General features: G+C 47.6%; 5 protein-coding genes across 9 annotated transcripts in view; 2 read left to right on the forward strand and 3 right to left on the reverse strand.

Moving 5' to 3' along the window:
- The first annotated feature begins 2,822 nt into the window (after positions 1–2,822).
- On the forward strand, positions 2,823–6,714 carry LOC131890989 (Fanconi anemia group J protein-like). Its single transcript, XM_059240457.1, has 2 exons — positions 2,823–3,224; positions 3,772–6,714. Exons 1-2 carry the CDS (start codon positions 3,009–3,011, stop codon positions 6,712–6,714), a joined length of 3,159 nt encoding a protein of 1,052 aa, XP_059096440.1. The 5' UTR covers positions 2,823–3,008.
- Positions 6,715–6,952: 238 nt separating this feature from the next.
- LOC131890993 (ATP-dependent Clp protease proteolytic subunit-like) lies at positions 6,953–8,138 on the forward strand. Its single transcript, XM_059240466.1, has 2 exons — positions 6,953–7,161; positions 7,531–8,138. The coding sequence occupies exons 1-2, from the start codon at positions 6,953–6,955 to the stop codon at positions 8,087–8,089; spliced, it is 768 nt and encodes a 255-aa protein (XP_059096449.1). The 3' UTR covers positions 8,090–8,138.
- A 652-nt stretch (positions 8,139–8,790) lies between these two features.
- On the reverse strand, positions 8,791–11,555 carry LOC131890991 (gephyrin-like). The gene is made up of 2 exons (XM_059240464.1): positions 10,783–11,555; positions 8,791–9,972 (listed from the first exon to the last, which is right to left on the reverse strand). Exons 1-2 carry the CDS (start codon positions 11,553–11,555, stop codon positions 8,874–8,876), a joined length of 1,872 nt encoding a protein of 623 aa, XP_059096447.1. The 3' UTR covers positions 8,791–8,873.
- An 8-nt stretch (positions 11,556–11,563) lies between these two features.
- Positions 11,564–12,879, reverse strand: LOC131890992 (pseudouridylate synthase TRUB2, mitochondrial-like). The gene has a single exon (XM_059240465.1). The coding sequence runs from the start codon at positions 12,662–12,664 to the stop codon at positions 11,648–11,650; it is 1,017 nt and encodes a 338-aa protein (XP_059096448.1). The 5' UTR covers positions 12,665–12,879; the 3' UTR covers positions 11,564–11,647.
- A 457-nt stretch (positions 12,880–13,336) lies between these two features.
- The window catches only part of LOC131890990 (protein numb homolog), a 16,347-nt gene continuing 12,691 nt past the window's right edge, over positions 13,337–16,992 (reverse strand). For all 5 annotated transcript variants that reach the window (XM_059240461.1, XM_059240459.1, XM_059240458.1 and 2 more), the window contains exons 5-9: positions 16,111–16,284; positions 15,128–15,506; positions 14,766–14,828; positions 14,452–14,702; positions 13,337–14,363 (exon numbers count right to left, since the gene is read on the reverse strand). In XM_059240461.1, coding sequence (XP_059096444.1) covers positions 13,755–14,363; positions 14,452–14,702; positions 14,766–14,828; positions 15,128–15,506; positions 16,111–16,284 — 1,476 coding nt within the window. In that variant the 3' untranslated portion in view covers positions 13,337–13,754. The remainder of the gene's footprint in view (positions 14,364–14,451; positions 14,703–14,765; positions 14,829–15,127; positions 15,507–16,110; positions 16,285–16,992) is intronic.

Here is a 16,992-nt window from a genome sequence, read left to right on the forward strand (position 1 = left end):
TGCTGTCTCTTCCTCCTAGTGCCCCTGAGATGGGCCTTTGTGCATTTGAAATTGAGGCATACCTTGTGCCTCAAAGATCTCATGCACATAAATGGGTGGAAAAGCTACACCCCTGCTTAGAACTGCCCTTCTCATTGAATTTGAGAAGGCCATACTCTCTAAGTTTGGGACACCATTCTGGGTGAGCCAGTTTACACCCTTTGCCTGCCTTTTTACATTTCTGTCGTTTATGGACATCGCAAATTTCGAGAGCATTCCCTACTATGCTCTTTTTGACCTCTATGACCTCTTTGACTACAAGGGGCGTTTGAATCAAATCAAGAGTGTCAGTACCTGTGTCCCTTTTGCCTACACTTGACTGGTTCATCCCACAGTCAAGTAGTGGCTGGGTGTGACCAACCCAAGCTATTAAAGCTTCCATAATGAAAGGCTTATTGATTGAGGACAGAGTTTTCCCATCCAAAACCAGCTCAAGACAATTCCTAGCCCCTTCAGAAAGTCCCTTCAACAAAGCTTCCATGGTTATTGAAAGCAAGACTATTTAAGGGATCCTAATTGAAAATACTTGAGACTTGAACAAAATATGGCAAAATATTCTGGAGGCTTCCTTCAGTTTCAAGAGAAAACCGTTAGAAATGAGTGAGCGGAAAATAAAAGATGAAACAGTAGAAGAAGATTGTACCACAAAATGGTATATGGTGTGGCCTTAATGTGTGAGGGCTTGGGGCAGGTCCAATAGGGGACGTCAAGTGAAGGAAATTCAAGGAAAATGTGGTCAGGCACTTTTTTTATTTTTCTTATTTGTTTATATTTTGGGCATTTTGGGGAGGGAGAACTTACCTCCACTTAATGTGATGTACAAACCATAACTGAGCCCAATACATACATACATACGTAAAAGACAAACATCACAGTCAACTCACACCATCCGCCCATTGAATTTTTGACAATTGAGTGATTTTGAGTGAGCTGTGTTACAAAAAACAAAGAAGTGAACATGTTTGGCGTAATTCAGCGAATGCACTATCCAATTGGCTCAATACCAAAATGTCATTTGCTCAGACAAGCAGGTAAAATGGAATAAATGTCAAACTTCAATGCATGCACAGTGAGGTTTATCTGGGCATGTTGCCTTTGATTTTACACCATGGAATAACCTCAGTTGTTCACGAACGCGTTTACTTGACAAGCCCTGCAAGATGAAACTAACAATTCTCAGCACCTACAGTGAGATTTGGTGATTTGAAAAGTTGTCTGAAAGGTCCCTGAGTGATCTTATGCATAAATGTATTCATTCCTTCATCAGGAGGATGGAAAATAATAACTGGCAAAGCCAGCCAGGCCTCTTTGTATTGACAATATTTCAGCTGTCTGAATGACAGAGTTTGAGTATTTGTTGCGTCTAAGTGTATGGTTGATGCAATAAAAAGTGTGCATTTTCTCCGAAAATGCCACTACCCTTCTGTATATTGCCATGAATGTTTCGACCCAGAGCCGAGCCCAAAAGTAAAACAAATGCCACTACCCTTCTGTATATTGCCATGAATGTTTCGACCCAGAGCCGAGCCCAAAAGTAAAAACAGTCTTGCCTCGTCCGTGTCCACTCTTCTAGTTTAAGGTCGGCCTGTCCTATTGGGATTCAGCGGCCTTACGTCAAAAAATGCGAGCAAAATGTAAACAAGGTTTGTCATTGGTTGAAATTGCGGGTAAGCAAAGTCGAAGGAGCAATCAGAGCAATAACTGGCAAAGTAAAAAGGCGGGAAATTCAAACTGATCAAAAATCGTCTTTTTCAAGGTCAAAGTTTCACATGTTCCAGTCAATAATTTTCTCCAAAAAATGTTAATACAACACGACATTTTTGTAGCCGTTTCAGAATCAATCAAAATTAGAATCATTTTTGCATTATACTCTGGGCTAGAAGGAAAAAACCTTCAGACCAGTACATAAATCTCAAGCTAATGTCGGCAAATCCCTTATATACTGTAAACTTGACGATGGCCTGAATGCAAAAATACTCCAAATTGCCCCATTGCTAGATTTCACAAGAGATAGTCGCTTCTATCATTGAATGATGATTTATCAAGCAAAAATTAGTGGCTGAGATTAATGCGAAAGAGAATGCTTTACCTAACATGACTTCACTAAAGAATAGGCCAAAAACAAATTTAGTCGCCCTTGGCAAATGATGAATGTTCGAGCTTGATAAAGATCATGATTTTTATATAATAACATCAAAAACGGACGGTATAAAGCCAATAAATAGTCTTCATAAGTAGGTGTAAAAAACAACCTCAATTTGGATGCCAAAAATCTCTTTCGAACAAGACAGTCGACCGGAGATGGAAAAGAAATCCAAAAATATATCAAACTAGCCCCAATGTCAGACAATGGAGGACCTTGGTCCCAATTGGGCCTCTAGCTACAAGCCCACAGTGAAAAAATATGTGGCAGTGATGCTTGCGTTGGGTCACACTGCATCAGAGGAACTTCAATGGTTTTCACAGCATGACCATCGATTAGTAGAAGGCTTGTTCCCACGAAAGTGTAATCCGAATGGAAACTTTTAGACCACATGAAAGGAAACGGGCGTGGGTTTCATGGCCAAGAATAAAGAAATAAAACATTGGTGATTTTTCTGGCGGGCACTTTTGGACGGTGGATTTGTCGCCTTCTGGCCACCATCGGCGTCATGGACAACCTCAAGGAGGCTTGAACCAAGCGCCTTGTATCAGAATGTATCAGGCTTGAAACGGTTCTTCGCCTCGTCCCATCATCAGTACCCACAGGCTCGATTCAGCTGATGAGCTCAAGTTGGTCACCCTGTATGTAGTGGAGAAAAACTGCGGGAACAGAGCTCCGTCCGTCCCAATCGATCCAAAGCCAGAGAGCCTTCTTCGTGCATTGTTTCCCGTCAGTTTCTATGAATTAATCAATCCATCCCCGCCCGCTTTGGTCCGCTTTGGCACTCTTGAGTTTTTGGGTCGGGGAAGCCCGCTCGCTGGGATGGATGCGGTTGGCTTGGGCTCTTGAACCGGCTGTCCGTATTTTCCGCACCAGTATGGCCACTACCGTGCCTACCGTGGGTGGCACGGGTGGCACGGGCTGCTCGACCGCGTCTTCTGGCCTGCTGAGCCCACATACGTACACCATTAGTGGGGTTAAAGTTCATTTCCCATGCAAGGCCTACCCGTCCCAAGTGGCCATGATGAACAATATCATCCGGGTATATATACGAAAATAATCCACTATTTACCTTGTAGCGTAAGCCCATCCATCCATCCATCCGAGTGTGTGGTACATAGCAATCACATTTCATGTCCGTCCAATAACCCGTTAATAACGCGTTTCATGGGTTGTGAATGAGCCAGCATATTGTGCATAAATAATTCTTGTACAGTGAGACAGTATATGTCGCTCATTAGTAGCTCTGTGAATCACAGTGTACCTTTTGATGCGCATTGATTCAATCCAGATACATTTGGGGCCAAGGTGCCTGAACCGAACCTGAACCTGGTATTCATTTTGATTGTTCAAGGTCCTGAAATAACCTGGCTGAGCCTGGCAAATCATAGAGGGGACATTGTTTACTAAAATGGGTTGTATCCCCCCCACGAGCCCCGGACGAACCTTTAACCCGAATAATAATAATAATAATGATTAGGAGAGTGATGATCACTTTCCTGTGGACCATTTGTATGACTCAGATTTGACCGAGATATCCTTTCCTTATTGATCCATCCACTAATGGACAGTTGTTGTTTCTTCTCTAGGCGTTGCAGCGCGGGCAAAATGCGTTACTGGAATCACCCACGGGCAGTGGCAAGAGTTTGGCACTCCTGTGCGCTTCCCTCGCCTGGCAACAAGCCGAAACGCAAAAGGCCATCGAGTATAACTTGGCCGTGGAATGCGGCCAACTCCCCGCCGAGTTCATTCATTTCGATGTCAATGGCGAAGAGACCTCGGCCGAACTGGAATGCCCTGAGGTGCAAGCCGCCATTGAATTGGCCCAAGCTGAGTCGTTACAAACGGGCGCTGGGTTTATACCCATGGACCAGGACGACGATTTCGTTTCCTCTCCGCCGCATAAGCGAGTCAAGGCTGAGGCATTTATCCCTCCACCGTCACTGCCTTCGGTGGAACCGGCGGTCATGCGGAAGGTCAAAAAGAAGACCGTGCCTAAGATTTACTTCGGCACACGAACGCACAAGCAGATTACGCAGATTATTCGCGAACTGAATAAGACGCCGTACAAAGATTGTAAGATGACTATATTGGCCAGTCGTGATCACACGTGCATCCACCCGGCGGTGTCAAAAATGAAGAATCGTAACGAGGGCTGCCAAGAGTTGAACGACAAGAAAACCGGCAGCGGTTGTTTGTACCGATCCAATGTCAAGTCCAAACTGACTTCACACTCGGCATTAACGGCTTATCGCGGCACCCGCGATGCCTGGGACATTGAGGATGTGGTCCGGGTGGGTCAGAAGGTCCGCTTTTGCCCTTACTACGGGGTGCGTGAGCTCAAAACCAAGGCTCAGATTGTATTCTGTCCCTACAACTATTTGGTGGAACCCACCATTCGCAAGAGCATGGACATCAGTCTGAAGGGACAAATTCTGATCTTGGACGAAGCTCACAACATTGAGGATTCGGCTCGATCCGCCGCCAGTTGGCAAGTCACCCAGGAAGAGATCCGGGATGCGATGCGCGATTTGGAAGCATTGGTTCGTAAAGAGATCCCGGAAACGCAAGCTCATCGTGACATGGCCTTGGTGTGCTCACAACTGTCCGTGTGGATCGATTCGTTTACGCAAGATTTGACGGATTATACGGACTTTGCCTCAGCTTCCAAAGTTTGGACCGGCACGGAAATCATCGCCCTATTCAACGTTCATGGTATCGGACAGGACAAATATCCCGATTTGGTGTCGGCTTTTGGCCAAGTGCAAGCTGTATACAGTGAAAAACAGGATCCATCCAATGATGACAAAGGCGAGGAAGAGGTACCGGGGGTACACGCCAACACCATGAGCTTGCTTGAGGGCTTTTTTATGATCCTCAACTACTTGTTCATGGATGGCATGCGACACTTGAATGATTACAGAGTGGCTTTGGTTCGAACCCAGTCCCGCAAATCGTTTCAATCCAAGGCCAAAGGTGCCGTGGGTGCTTGGATCAACAAGAAGAAAGGCACGGGCATGGCCGCACCAACGCAAGAAGAGCACAAATTCACGTACACGGTCAACTTCTGGTGTCTCAACCCGGCTGTCACGTTTGAGGAGCTCAAGAAAACCATTCATAGTGTGATACTCACTTCCGGGACTCTGTCGCCAATGGCGTCATTCAGTTCCGAATTGGACGTCAAGTTCCCTTTGAAACTGGAAGCCAATCACGTGATCGATAAGCGGCAAGTCTGGATTCGAACGCTAAGCCATGGACCCACCGGACACTCGTTGAATGCTACTTTCCGGAATGCAGATTCCTTTGGATTCCAGGATGAAATGGGTCGCCTGACGCTCAAGGTGTGCCAAACCATCGCTCATGGCATTCTTCTCTTCCTACCCTCGTATTCCATGCTGAACAAGTTAAGTGAGCGATGGCAACAAACCGGGGTATGGGAGCAATTAAATCGGAAGAAGATTGTTATCATGGAGCCCAGGTTCTCGGACGAGTTTGAAACGAACATCCGACACTTCTACGATGTCATTGAGAGCACCAATCATGGTCCCGATCCCAGTGGCGTAGATGGGGCGCTTTTTATGGCGGTGTGTCGGGGAAAAGTGAGCGAAGGCTTGGATTTCGCGGACAACAATGCCCGAGTCGTCATTTGTGTGGGGATTCCATTTCCCAATTTCAAGGACATTCAAGTGGATTTGAAGAAGAAATATAACGACCAGAGGAAGCTCCAGGACAGAGATATTCTATCCGGCAGTGATTGGTACGAGATTCAGGCCTTTCGGGCGCTCAACCAGGCTTTGGGGCGGTGCATTCGGCATAGGCGGGACTGGGGGGGTATTCTCATGGTGGATGATCGTTATCAGAAGATCCAGAGGTACATTGGTAGCCTCTCCAAATGGGTACGAGCCGGAGTGATCCATCACAAGGATTGCGGTCAAATGCTGGCCACCCTCGAGGCCTTCAATGATGACATGGTTCAAATGGACGCAGAAAATAAGGCCAAAGAGCAAGAAATTCAAGCTCAAGCCGCCGCCACCACCACCACCACCACCACCACCCATCCACCCACAAAACCCACTGACACGCAATCTGGATCTTGGGCTGAGCTCGAGAAGATCAACAAGATCAAGTTGGAAACTCAACGAGAAATGATGCGACTGAAAATCGAGTCTCAAGTCGAAATCCCGGGACCGGCAGCCTGTCAAAAAGTGGCCTTGGCCACCAAATTGGCCATGACAATGCCCGTGAAACTGCCCGTGAAGCCAGAAGAAAAATATCAGGCTGTCAAACCCGAGGCGATCAAAGTCATTCCCGAAAGTCCGCAGGGCTCGGAATCCGAAGACTCTGCCCATTCTGTACTAAATGATATCCCCTTGAATACCATCCATTGCCAGACCGACGTTGAAAAAATAGCCCATCCAAGAGGAAAGGCCTTGATGAGGCGTGTTCCCGCCGCAGGACCCGCAGGGTCGACGCAGAGCTCCAGATCCGCTGCCATTCAATACGTAGATTCGGATGACGATGATTTCGTATGATGGAAAAAGGTCGATCAATTAATGTATCTATCCTTCCCTACATACACCTTGCTCGGCTTACTTTTTCAAGATCCAGGATTGGTTACCCTGGTGCCCAATCCAGAATGCACATGTCAACATCAACAAACAATTTTTCTCATAAGCAAGTCAGGTTCCCTAGAGGTTACCGAACCACAACGACCTCCAAGCTCCATCCATCCATCCAACTGTTACCCGCATCAACATCGTCATCATCATCATGTTCAGTGTAGCTCGAGCCTTGTCGGTCCGGAGTCTAGTTCGGCCTCTGTCGACCTCGCCGTCCTCGGGCTTATGGCAACCCCAAGACCTGGCCCTTCCGTCCGCCACCTCGTTGGCTGATGCGTCGCACAATCCCATGGCCAACCTCGTGCCCATTGTGGTCGAACAAACCGGACGCGGGGAACGATCCTACGATATCTATTCCAGGTATTGGCAGCATGCGAAGGTTGATCAAGCAACCCGTCAGCCATAAAGACGGTCAGACATTAGGGCTTATTGATCCGGGAGCTTCTTGTAAGTCAGACTTGGACAAATTATTGGTCAAAATACCTGATCAACCCGACATTCAATGGTTAGCCAGATCCGTCAACTCTAATTTGTTGGTCGATCAAATATTAAATGGATATAAAATCAAGTAAAATTAATACGTACCTTTTTCCGTCTTGAATTGTTGGGAATTCCATTCTCAGAAAAGCGGTAAGGAAGTCCGCAAAAAATGACATTGTCCGACACATTCTTTTCGTCATTTCAACAAAAGCATCCAAATGTTCAATGTCTCCCTCGCCCCACCCGCAGATTACTGAAGGACCGCATCATTTGTCTCATGGGCCCGGTCAACGACGTGATCTCGAGTCTGGTCGTGGCCCAATTGCTCTTCCTTCAGTCCGAATCCAGTAAGAAACCCGTCCACATGTACATCAACAGCCCCGGTGGGTCGGTCACGGCCGGTCTAGCCATCTACGACACCATGCAGTACGTGCGCCCGCCCATCGCCACTTGGTGCGTGGGGCAAGCTTGCTCCATGGGCAGTCTGCTCTTGGCCGCGGGTTCGCCGGGTATGCGACATTCGTTGCCCAATGCCCGCATTATGGTCCATCAGCCCTCGGGCGGGGCCCAGGGACAAGCCACGGACATCCAGATTCAGGCCGAGGAAATCATCAAGTTGAAGAAGCAGTTGAACTTGATCTATGTGCGACACACCGGACAGACGCTGGACTTCATCGAGCAGAACATGGAGCGGGACAAGTTCATGAGTCCCGTCGAGGCCAAGACGTTTGGTTTGGTGGATCAGATCCTGGAACACCCACCCAAGGCCACCGAGGTGCCGGCCCCGGATTCACCTGCCTCATCTTAGATCGATTGATCGTGACATTTTTGGCTTATAAATAAATGATAAAAGATTCCACCGCTCTTGTGCCTTTTATAATATTTTTTTTCATTCCATCCCCTTCAAGTCTAATTCACACACAAAATCAATGGAATAATGTACGGGCAATTTTGCAGCCAGATGCCCAAAGATCCAGGCAAAAGCAATAAAATCATGACAAAGAGTTTATGGTAGAATAATACTCGAGCCAAAACGAATATTCCAAAAAAATCGAATGTTTCCCTATTAATGTTGAAAGGAAGCAGACGACGTCGTGCGGTGGTCGCGCAGTCTTCAAACGTGATTGAGGTCCCCAGTTCGAATGCTTCCCCTCCCCGACCTTTTTCCTAAAGAAAACTTTCAGACGCTTGTCACATCCGCAGATCCGGAGAGTATACTGCATATTGAAAAAAAAACTGGACGATGAAAAAACCAGCTCCATTGGTCGGAAGAGACTGTCCCTGCCGCCAATAGTATGTCAACGGACACATCTTTTCTTGCGGACTTCCTTACTGCTACTGGGAATGGAATCCAACCCATGTGGGATGAAAATTTGTGGGTTCCGATCAACAGTCCGTCCTTCATTATAAAATACTCAATTTTGTTGAAAAGTTGTTCTAGCAGAGCCGTTCAAGCCAAACAGTCATTCAGTAATACGTCTGAAAGTGTGAGATTGTGGATTTACTAGATGGTTGTTAAAATCAAATTTATTCAAATCTAAGCTCTACTTCGGATGACTTCTTTAAAAAAATAATGGTTGCGAGATCACAACCTACGCTATGAGTTGTCCAATGATCAAGGCGTCCACCTCTTCTCCAGCCTTTAAAGTGTTGCGCTCCTCCGATCTCATGGGGAACATCAACAACGCATTGGCCGCATGCAAGCTCAACAGCCTTGAACTGATCTGATTGCCCGTGGTGCTTGCCATGGCCACGGCCTGACCTCTGTCCCAACGAATCACGGCTCGATGGTACTCGGGTCTCGGATCCAAGGGTAAATCCTGGCTCAACTGAGCCCGCACCGTCGCCGGAACCGGATTTAAATAACCCGCCATTTGACGGCAAGCGGGTAGAAGGTAAAGTTGAGCGGTCACTGTGGCCGAAACCGGATTACCGGGTAATCCTAAAACCCGCTTGGTTTTTCCCAGATACTCCAAGGTGGCGAACGTAGTTGGCTTGCCGGGCTTCATGTTCACCCGTGCGAAATGGATCTGGGCCCCGAATTTGGATACCAAAACTTGTCGCAAGATGTCCCTATCTCCCATGGACACACTCCCCGTAGTGACCACGATATCCCCGTGTTCTAGGGCTAATTTGAGCTTGGCTTCCAGCACCTCCGGATCGTCAATGGCAATACCGGCATCGAAGCACTCGAATCGGTGTTCTCGAAGAAGTGCCGTCAAGGTCGATTTGTTGCTATCCCGGATGAAGCCCGGTTTTAAGGGCTGACGGTCAGAGGGATCTTGGAGCTCGTTGCCGGTAGAAAGGAGGCTAACAACGGGATTTCGAAACGTTTGGACGCGGGTCACGCCCACTGTGGCTAGTAAGCCACGCTCTGCGGCCGAGAGCACGGCGTACTTGTTCAACACTGTGGATCCGGATTGAATATCCGATCCAATGGGACGGATGTCTTGGCCTATTTGCGGCATGGTAAGGATCTCAATCTCGAGTTCTTCTTCTCCATCTGCGGAAGCTTGGCTTAGTAATGTGTCTTCCACTTGAACCACGGCATCTGCTCCCTTGGGAATAGGAGCGCCCGTGTTGATTCGCATGCATCTCCCGGGGGAAATGGAGGCTTCCTCTTGGGCACCAGCCGTGATTCCGCCGATGACTTTTCTTTTTCCTTTCCCATCCGAAGCGACTACGGCGTATCTGAAAAATTCAATATAGTGAATGACCTTGTAACTTGAGAGGAAAATGATTCGATCAAAGTTTAGATGGTTACCCAACATAATACTGATCTTTCTCATTTAGTGATAATTTTCAAAGAGTGAGAGAATATAAACTTGCAAGGTTTTCCAACGATGAACAGAGGTGTCAGAAAGATAATTTAAAGCCTCAATCTACGCGATGAATATTTTGTAATCAGTGCTCAAAAATAAGAGGTATTCCTAGTTACATTTTAGATTTCCTCGAATTGTGATCTTCTTTTACTGTCAAAACGTTTCAGGTCTAAGAATCTCAAGGACAAATGTGGATTTTTTATGAATCTGATTTTAGTCAAAATTCGTTTTCCAAATGATTTTGCTTTAGAATGCGAGCCGCCAGATATTTCTAGTAAAAGCATTCATTTTTGTGAAGGGCAAAAGTATTCCTCATCACCGATCATCATATAAATAAGCTTCGAGTTAGTATTCTTCGTTTCTATCAAAAAACAATAATAGTTTTTCGTTTGTTGAACAATTTTAAAATAGAAATGCACTCCGCCCTCTATTTAAAACACAACCGCAATATAACTTTTCAAAACAAAGAAATGAACCAGGGTGAGTAATTAAATACTAACAGCAATGAGATACAAAATTTGCCTTTACTACGTGTTACGGAATTCTTAAAAGGTGGACACATATTCTCGAGCTGGCCGACTAAGAATAACCGCGTAAATCGACCATTGATACAAAGTCGACCAAGTCAACGTAACCGGTGGTCATCAGAGACTGATCTTCTAAAACAACCACAACTCACCCGTCCTTGATGGAAGCCCTGAAAGGTGGCAAAGCATCCACAGCCCGAATATCTTCAGCCAAAACATGAGCCATGGGATCCATGAAATCACTCTCGACCACCTCCAGCACCGCGCAATTGGCCATCACCAAAGCCTGCGCCTGACTCACTTCAATCATGGGATAAGGCGACTTTCGGGGTCGTCCCACCACACCAGTAGACTCAGGGGGTCCATTGGCAGGTTTAGCGCAAGCATGACCACAGCCTGACACTGTGGCGAGTCCATGCATTTGACCATGGAGTTGTCGAACCTGATCAATTCGTCCGGACAGCAAATCCATGGCGTGCCCAAGAGCGGGCAAGACGAATCTGAAGCATTGCCGACAAGCCTTGGGACTCCCAGGGAAATTGATAATCAAGGATTGACCCCGGGAGCCCGCACTTAGACGGGACAACATGGCCATGGGTGTCACCTCTAGGGATTGTGACATCATTCGGTGGACCAAACCGGGGGCTTTCTTCTCTAGAATCGCCTCTGTGGCCTCGGGGGTCACATCACGTGGACCAAAGCCCGTACCTCCTGTGGTCAAGATAAGATCCAAACCCAGAGGCGGCGAGCTCCAAGCTAAAAGACAAGCTTGGATCTGATCATTCTCATCTGGAAGGCACTTCTGTTCCATCACGGTCCAGTCAGCGTTGTCTTGAACGAGGTCTTTGAGGATGGGACCGGATCTATCCACTGACTGGCCCTGACTCACCGAGTCACTCACGGTCAGAATGCCCACTTTCGGCATGATCCAAGTCTGGAACAGGGAACAGAAGAGAAAATTGGTTCCACCAGACCGAAAGATAGTCATCAGTAGCAGGTATTTTATTGGATAGTTCATTACAGCCAAGCCAAGTCTGGGTCGGGATGGGAAGTCTCGGGCGGTTTCTGGAAGTGGCTGGGAGGCTGGTTGGTGGCCTCGTTTAGGTGGACGAGTCTCTTCATGTCAGCCACGTGGGTGAGGACATGGGACAGAGTGGCGTGTTTGACTAAAAGGGCGTGATCTAAGGTGAAGAAACCATAACGGATACACCGCATCCGATGAATGGTGGCGTTGGTCTTGAGCTTCAAGCTCAGGTCCTGGATGAATCCCAAGATGAAATCCTCGTCCTCGTTGATGCACGAAAACTCGAGTTCCATGCGAGAGTCCTCGAATTGAACGCACTTGCAGTGGTATATTAAGGCGTGGGAATCCATTTGCGGGCGAATGGGTCCACGGGCGGCTAATTCATAAGCGGCCTGACTGTCCAGCCGTACTTGGGCGAAGTCAAAGGCATCGCGTTGATAGTTACTTTGAATGGTGGCCAAAATGCGGTCAACCTGGGAACGCCTGAGAAATGGATTGCGGGACCGTTCTTGGACGGGTCCATCCGCGAAACCCGTACGCGTGCCCCGCCCTAATTGGACCTCCACCCGATACGTACGGATGCACTGAGCTCGTTCAATTTGATGGGCCAATGCGGCGTGATTGATGGTACTGAGTACTACCCCGCCCACTCGATGCGGCAGAGGATTGACCACGTGGAGAAACAAGTCCGAGGGCTCAAAGCCCGCCCCCAAGGCTAACGGGTGGCGTTGATATGACGGGGGCGCCGGTCCCAGTTGGTCCAAGTCAGTGGCGAAATCGGCCGTGACGGCCGTGGGGTGTTGGTAGGCGTGCCACTGATCTTGGGCGTGGATTCGATTGAGCTCTTGCGTCAATTGCCGGCTGATCTGGTCTTGCAAGGCTGGAAGGGGACATTGGTTGGGCTTGAAAAAGCAGAGCACGCCCCCTTGCAGCATATGCCAGGCTTGACGGGCTCTCAGAGCTTTAGCCGCCGTGCCCGCCGTGCCCGCCGTGAAGCCAGCCATGGCCATACATAGACCACCTGGTCTGGCACAATGACCCAACCACACTCGCCCCAGGAAGGCCAAGAGTCCGTGATTGGGAGCGCTCAAAGAGAGGGGCTCAGCTGGATGGTGAAGAAGAACAAGAACAAGAAGACGAACTTGACCTCTACTGGGGGTTGGACCGTGTTGTTGTTGCTTGTGCTTTCCTGGCTCAAAGAAAACCGGACACAGACACACAACATGTCCCTCTCAGTCAGGGTGACGGCGTTTTTGAGGGGGGCAAGGGGGGTCTACTGACTAACTATTGTTGAGCAGGGTAAAGCCCTATATGCAATTCATTCAACCTGCACCCATAACATTAGCCCGAATCGCCATGTATCGCGCCTGGGCGCCGATCTTAGCCCATTTGTTGCCAAGTGGCCAGGAAAAATTATATCTGGTGTTTGAATATGTGGCCTGAAAATTATGGTGCCTTTAACTATTACTTCCAAGCAAGGCTTGTGGTGCCGGTGGCTTTATGGCACCATTCATTGGGAAGAGCGCATGACCGCTTGGGTGATGTTGGTTCCCTTAGTCCTAATGAGGTTATGGCAGGTCAACCCAGGGACGTCTAAGGTGGGTGGACATCAAGGGGTGGGCCGAGTATACCTTTCTGATTGGTTAAAGCGGTCGTGTAATTTGATAGGATAGAGTGATAAATTATAATGATATATTATTTATTTCAAGCTAGCAATTGGCATGGATTTCTTGTAAAACCTCTTCAGTTATTCTAACATTCTTATAAAGGAGTACACACTGATTCTTGATATTCTATGTCCATTGTGTGATTCGGGATCATGCCATCTTCAAAGTTGAATGATAGACGCGATAGCAGTTCCGGGAGGAGGTTGGGGAAACATGGCAATAATTAATGTGGAAGTTATAGTTCTAGTTGTTGGTAATAAAGATATTACAAGCGGGACACGAGTAAAAATTATTCGGGGGGTGGGGGAAAGATGAACCAAGGGCTAAAACTCAAACCGCGTCTGATCGACATAGAGGATTGATATGAGGGGAGGAGGAAACTCGGATGTTTATCACTGAACAGCAATGTGATGCTGAGTGTCGTTCGGACGCCTTACATCTTCATTTCAAAGGTCTTGATACTATTATTAGCTGGAGGGTTATTATCACTCGGCGATGTCCGGAACGGGTTAGTTGGGGTCGATGCGGTCGAAGTGGCTCCAGTCATGGTGGTGGTGGTGGCGTTCTTCGAGTTGTTTCTCGTGGCCAAGGCCGCCCATTCCGCATCAAATGGGTCGTCCAAAATGGCGGACTTGTCAGCCTCGCCCCACAGATCCTCGGCCTTGCCCGAGGTCTTTGAGTAGCTCCAATCCTCCTGGCTGGGGCTGGTGAAGAAGGCGCTACTTTGACCTCCCTGCCCTCCGCCATTCGAAGACGAAGGGTTATTGTTCGTACTGAAGCTATTGCTATTCCCGGACACGCTCGAAATCCCTGAGCTGGAATCACAGTTAAGTGAAGAGGGTCCGTTCTTGTTGGGCTGATCCGGGACGAAATCCCAAGGGTTGGAGAAGGGCACCGACTTCGTAGTCCCGGCCACGCCGCCACCCACTCCTAATTGGGCTGAAGATTTGGACGAGCTGGAAAATGCGGTGTCGTCGCCGTTGACAGATCCATTTAGGTCTGACGGGCTGGCCTCCGGATGGAAATACGGCAATGACTGGGACTGGAGGAGAAAACAATTGATTTGAAAGCATGTCTCTACGTACCTCATTAATAGATTCCAGGATTTCGATGATCGTTTCTTCGCTTACCTCGTGTGATCCATTTCCGTGCACGGGGTTGGTGTGGGGTGGAGGGTTCGAGTTGGAGCTGGCACTTCGTTTACTGAGCTCGAAATCGGATTCCTTCGAACTTCGGGCTAAAGTGGAGAGCTCCTGAGACAATTGTTGACACATGGAACTGATGGGGTCCACATCGAGTGGGGGCTCCTCGTCCTCGATCGCTTCCTCCTCGTCGATGGGGCCGAAGTTGGACGCAAATTTCGCTTCCAAAAACGGATTGCCTGTGTCGAGAATAATGATGGTCAGTTATGGTGGACTATTGGGCAAACCTAGCCACGTCTTACCATCTTGTTTTTGATTTTGTGACATCTGATACAAGTGGCTCAATTGGTTCTTGAGAAGATTGACTGGAATGGAAGTAGTAGACTCAGGTTCATAATCAAAATATGACACAAGGGGAATAACATGAGGGCTCATTCTTTTGGGAAGAGAGACGAACAATCTCATTAACAAAGAGCCTTCATAATCATCCCCAACAAGAAGGTGGGGTCCTTTTACTCTTGAAGTGCCATAAAAAGCCGATATTGTGCTTCTCTTTCTTGTTAGTCTCGCCATAAAAGAACTCACGACCATTCATTCACGAGTCAAAAGTCCACACAGAGGAGAAGTCTCTCTCTTTCTTTCTTTCTCGTTTCGTTTTTCTCACCATTATTATGGCCATTTCCGAGAACAGTCTGTTGTTGGCTCATCTCCTCGAGGACAGGTCCCAATTCGATATCGTCCAATTCGGTCGAGGCCACTGAAGAGTGTGCCTGGGCTTGCCCATTGGTCAGTCCGGAATTGGCCGAACTCGAGGAGCTCAAGAGTCCGGAGTGACCCAAACGTTGACGCTCTAAAGTGGAGGGTAGCTCGTTCAAACGGAGCGACAAGTTCCGCTTAAAAGGTGATGAGGCCGCTTGAAGTTGATTGAAACCGCGGAACGAGGTCTGTCGTTGGAGCATCAGATCCGTGGCGTGAGGTCGGGCTATGGCAAACGGATTCTCGATGGGCTCTAACGGAGGTCGTTCATTGGGGGGTTTGATTCCCTGCAAGCGAGGAAACAAGGATAAACGTGGCGGAGCATGTACTTGAGCATTTGCCACGCTCCCACGAAATAATCTCCAGCACGCATTTGTCATTACTTTCCGCGGAGGAAAAAAGGAACCCGGACGTGCCGAGTGTCGTGACGGTGGATCAAGGCTCGAGCGAGCGAGAAATGGAACACTATGCCCAAGAAGCACCATCTGTCATGATTCTAGAGATGCTATACGTATATGCTAGATCTTCTCCAGCTCACATACAATAAATACACGGACGGCGATGTCTGTGGAATGAAAGTGAGTACTTGGGGAAAGGGAAACAAAAACCTGGACAGTTTTAGCACAATGCGTATTGCCAACTGGAAGTAAAGAAAACTAATAATGCAACAATTGAAGGACCTATCGACTGAGAATTATAATGGCGTGACATTTACGAGGGGAAATATTGTATGATTTGCCAGAAGGTAAAAAGCAAAAAAAAAAGACATTAAAAAAAATATGTTTGCTCTAAAAACCTTACTTGAGTTCCCAAAGCAAGACACATATTAAGCAGTACATCCCAAGCCAGATCATACCCAAATGATTTATATCTCGACATTTATTAGCTTACCTGTGGATCTTGGAGTCTCTCTGTGAGTGTGGCTTGTCTGAAACTTCCATATCTGGTGAAGGAGGCATCGTTTTTGTCGAATTTCATGGAGACCTCACACAGTTTGTCTCGCTCTTGTTTCTTCTCCAAACAAATGGCAAAAGCACAACCCACAGCATGGCTCAATCGTTCGCCCTGCAAGGAAATGGCCTCATGAGTTCCACATACACAAAAATAGCCATCCCTTCGTCTTTTCACGGGAACAAGGGGAAGAAACAAATATTAATTCGCCCAATTTATGGCCATCTTTTCGTCGAGCAAAGCCAGTAACACTCCTTGTTAGCCCAAGGAGGCTGTAAAGAACCATACCGGGAACCGGAACCAGAACCAGAAATGATCTCAGGCAGCTCAGTAGGCTCTCAGTTGGCATTATCATGAATAGCATTAGCTCAAGCAATAAATTGTCCGGTTAGGAGGAACAGGAACAACAAAAAGTGCTGGCCTCAACCTGGTCTTGGAAGCCCCTTTGCCCAAAAGTGCAACCTGAGCGGAGCATCCATAAAATATGGCAAATATCCAATAGATTATCCTTAATGGTGGGACTCGTGACGATGATACAAATGGCAGCACAATAGGGCCCCAAACCCAAACCCGGAAATCATCCCCATTTCCTGATCCCATTCCTCGATCTGGGAAGGTCCTGGGAACACACTTGTTGGGAACGCAGATCCTCCATAACAAATGAGAATGTCAGAATGGAACTTCTTTTCCTTCTTGGCTGGCCTTAGAGAGTTAAAAAAGTGCGAGTGGAACAAAAAAAAAGAGGAAGAGTTGGAAACTTTCTGTCCCACTTGACAAGCAAGCCTTCAAGTAAGATGACATTTGAGAAATTGATGTTTTGGA

This window comes from Tigriopus californicus, chromosome 11, assembly GCF_007210705.1.
Source record: "Tigriopus californicus strain San Diego chromosome 11, Tcal_SD_v2.1, whole genome shotgun sequence".
In the NCBI taxonomy this organism is placed as follows: Eukaryota; Metazoa; Arthropoda; class Copepoda; order Harpacticoida; family Harpacticidae; genus Tigriopus; species Tigriopus californicus.

Bases quoted from the DNA above. Each gene is read 5' to 3' on its own strand.
- LOC131890993 (XM_059240466.1), top strand. From the start codon at position 6,953: ATGTTCAGTGTAGCTCGAGCCTTGTCGGTCCGGAGTCTAGTTCGGCCT. The intron at 7,162-7,530 runs GTATTGGCAGCA...CCCCACCCGCAG, and splicing joins TCCTACGATATCTATTCCAG to ATTACTGAAGGACCGCATCA.
- LOC131890989 (XM_059240457.1), top strand. From the start codon at position 3,009: ATGCGGTTGGCTTGGGCTCTTGAACCGGCTGTCCGTATTTTCCGCACC. The intron at 3,225-3,771 runs GTATATATACGA...TTTCTTCTCTAG, and splicing joins TGATGAACAATATCATCCGG to GCGTTGCAGCGCGGGCAAAA.
- LOC131890992 (XM_059240465.1), bottom strand. From the start codon at position 12,664: ATGGCCATGGCTGGCTTCACGGCGGGCACGGCGGGCACGGCGGCTAAA.
- LOC131890991 (XM_059240464.1), bottom strand. From the start codon at position 11,555: ATGCCGAAAGTGGGCATTCTGACCGTGAGTGACTCGGTGAGTCAGGGC. The intron at 9,973-10,782 runs GTGAGTTGTGGT...TGAATTTTTCAG, and splicing joins AGGGCTTCCATCAAGGACGG to ATACGCCGTAGTCGCTTCGG.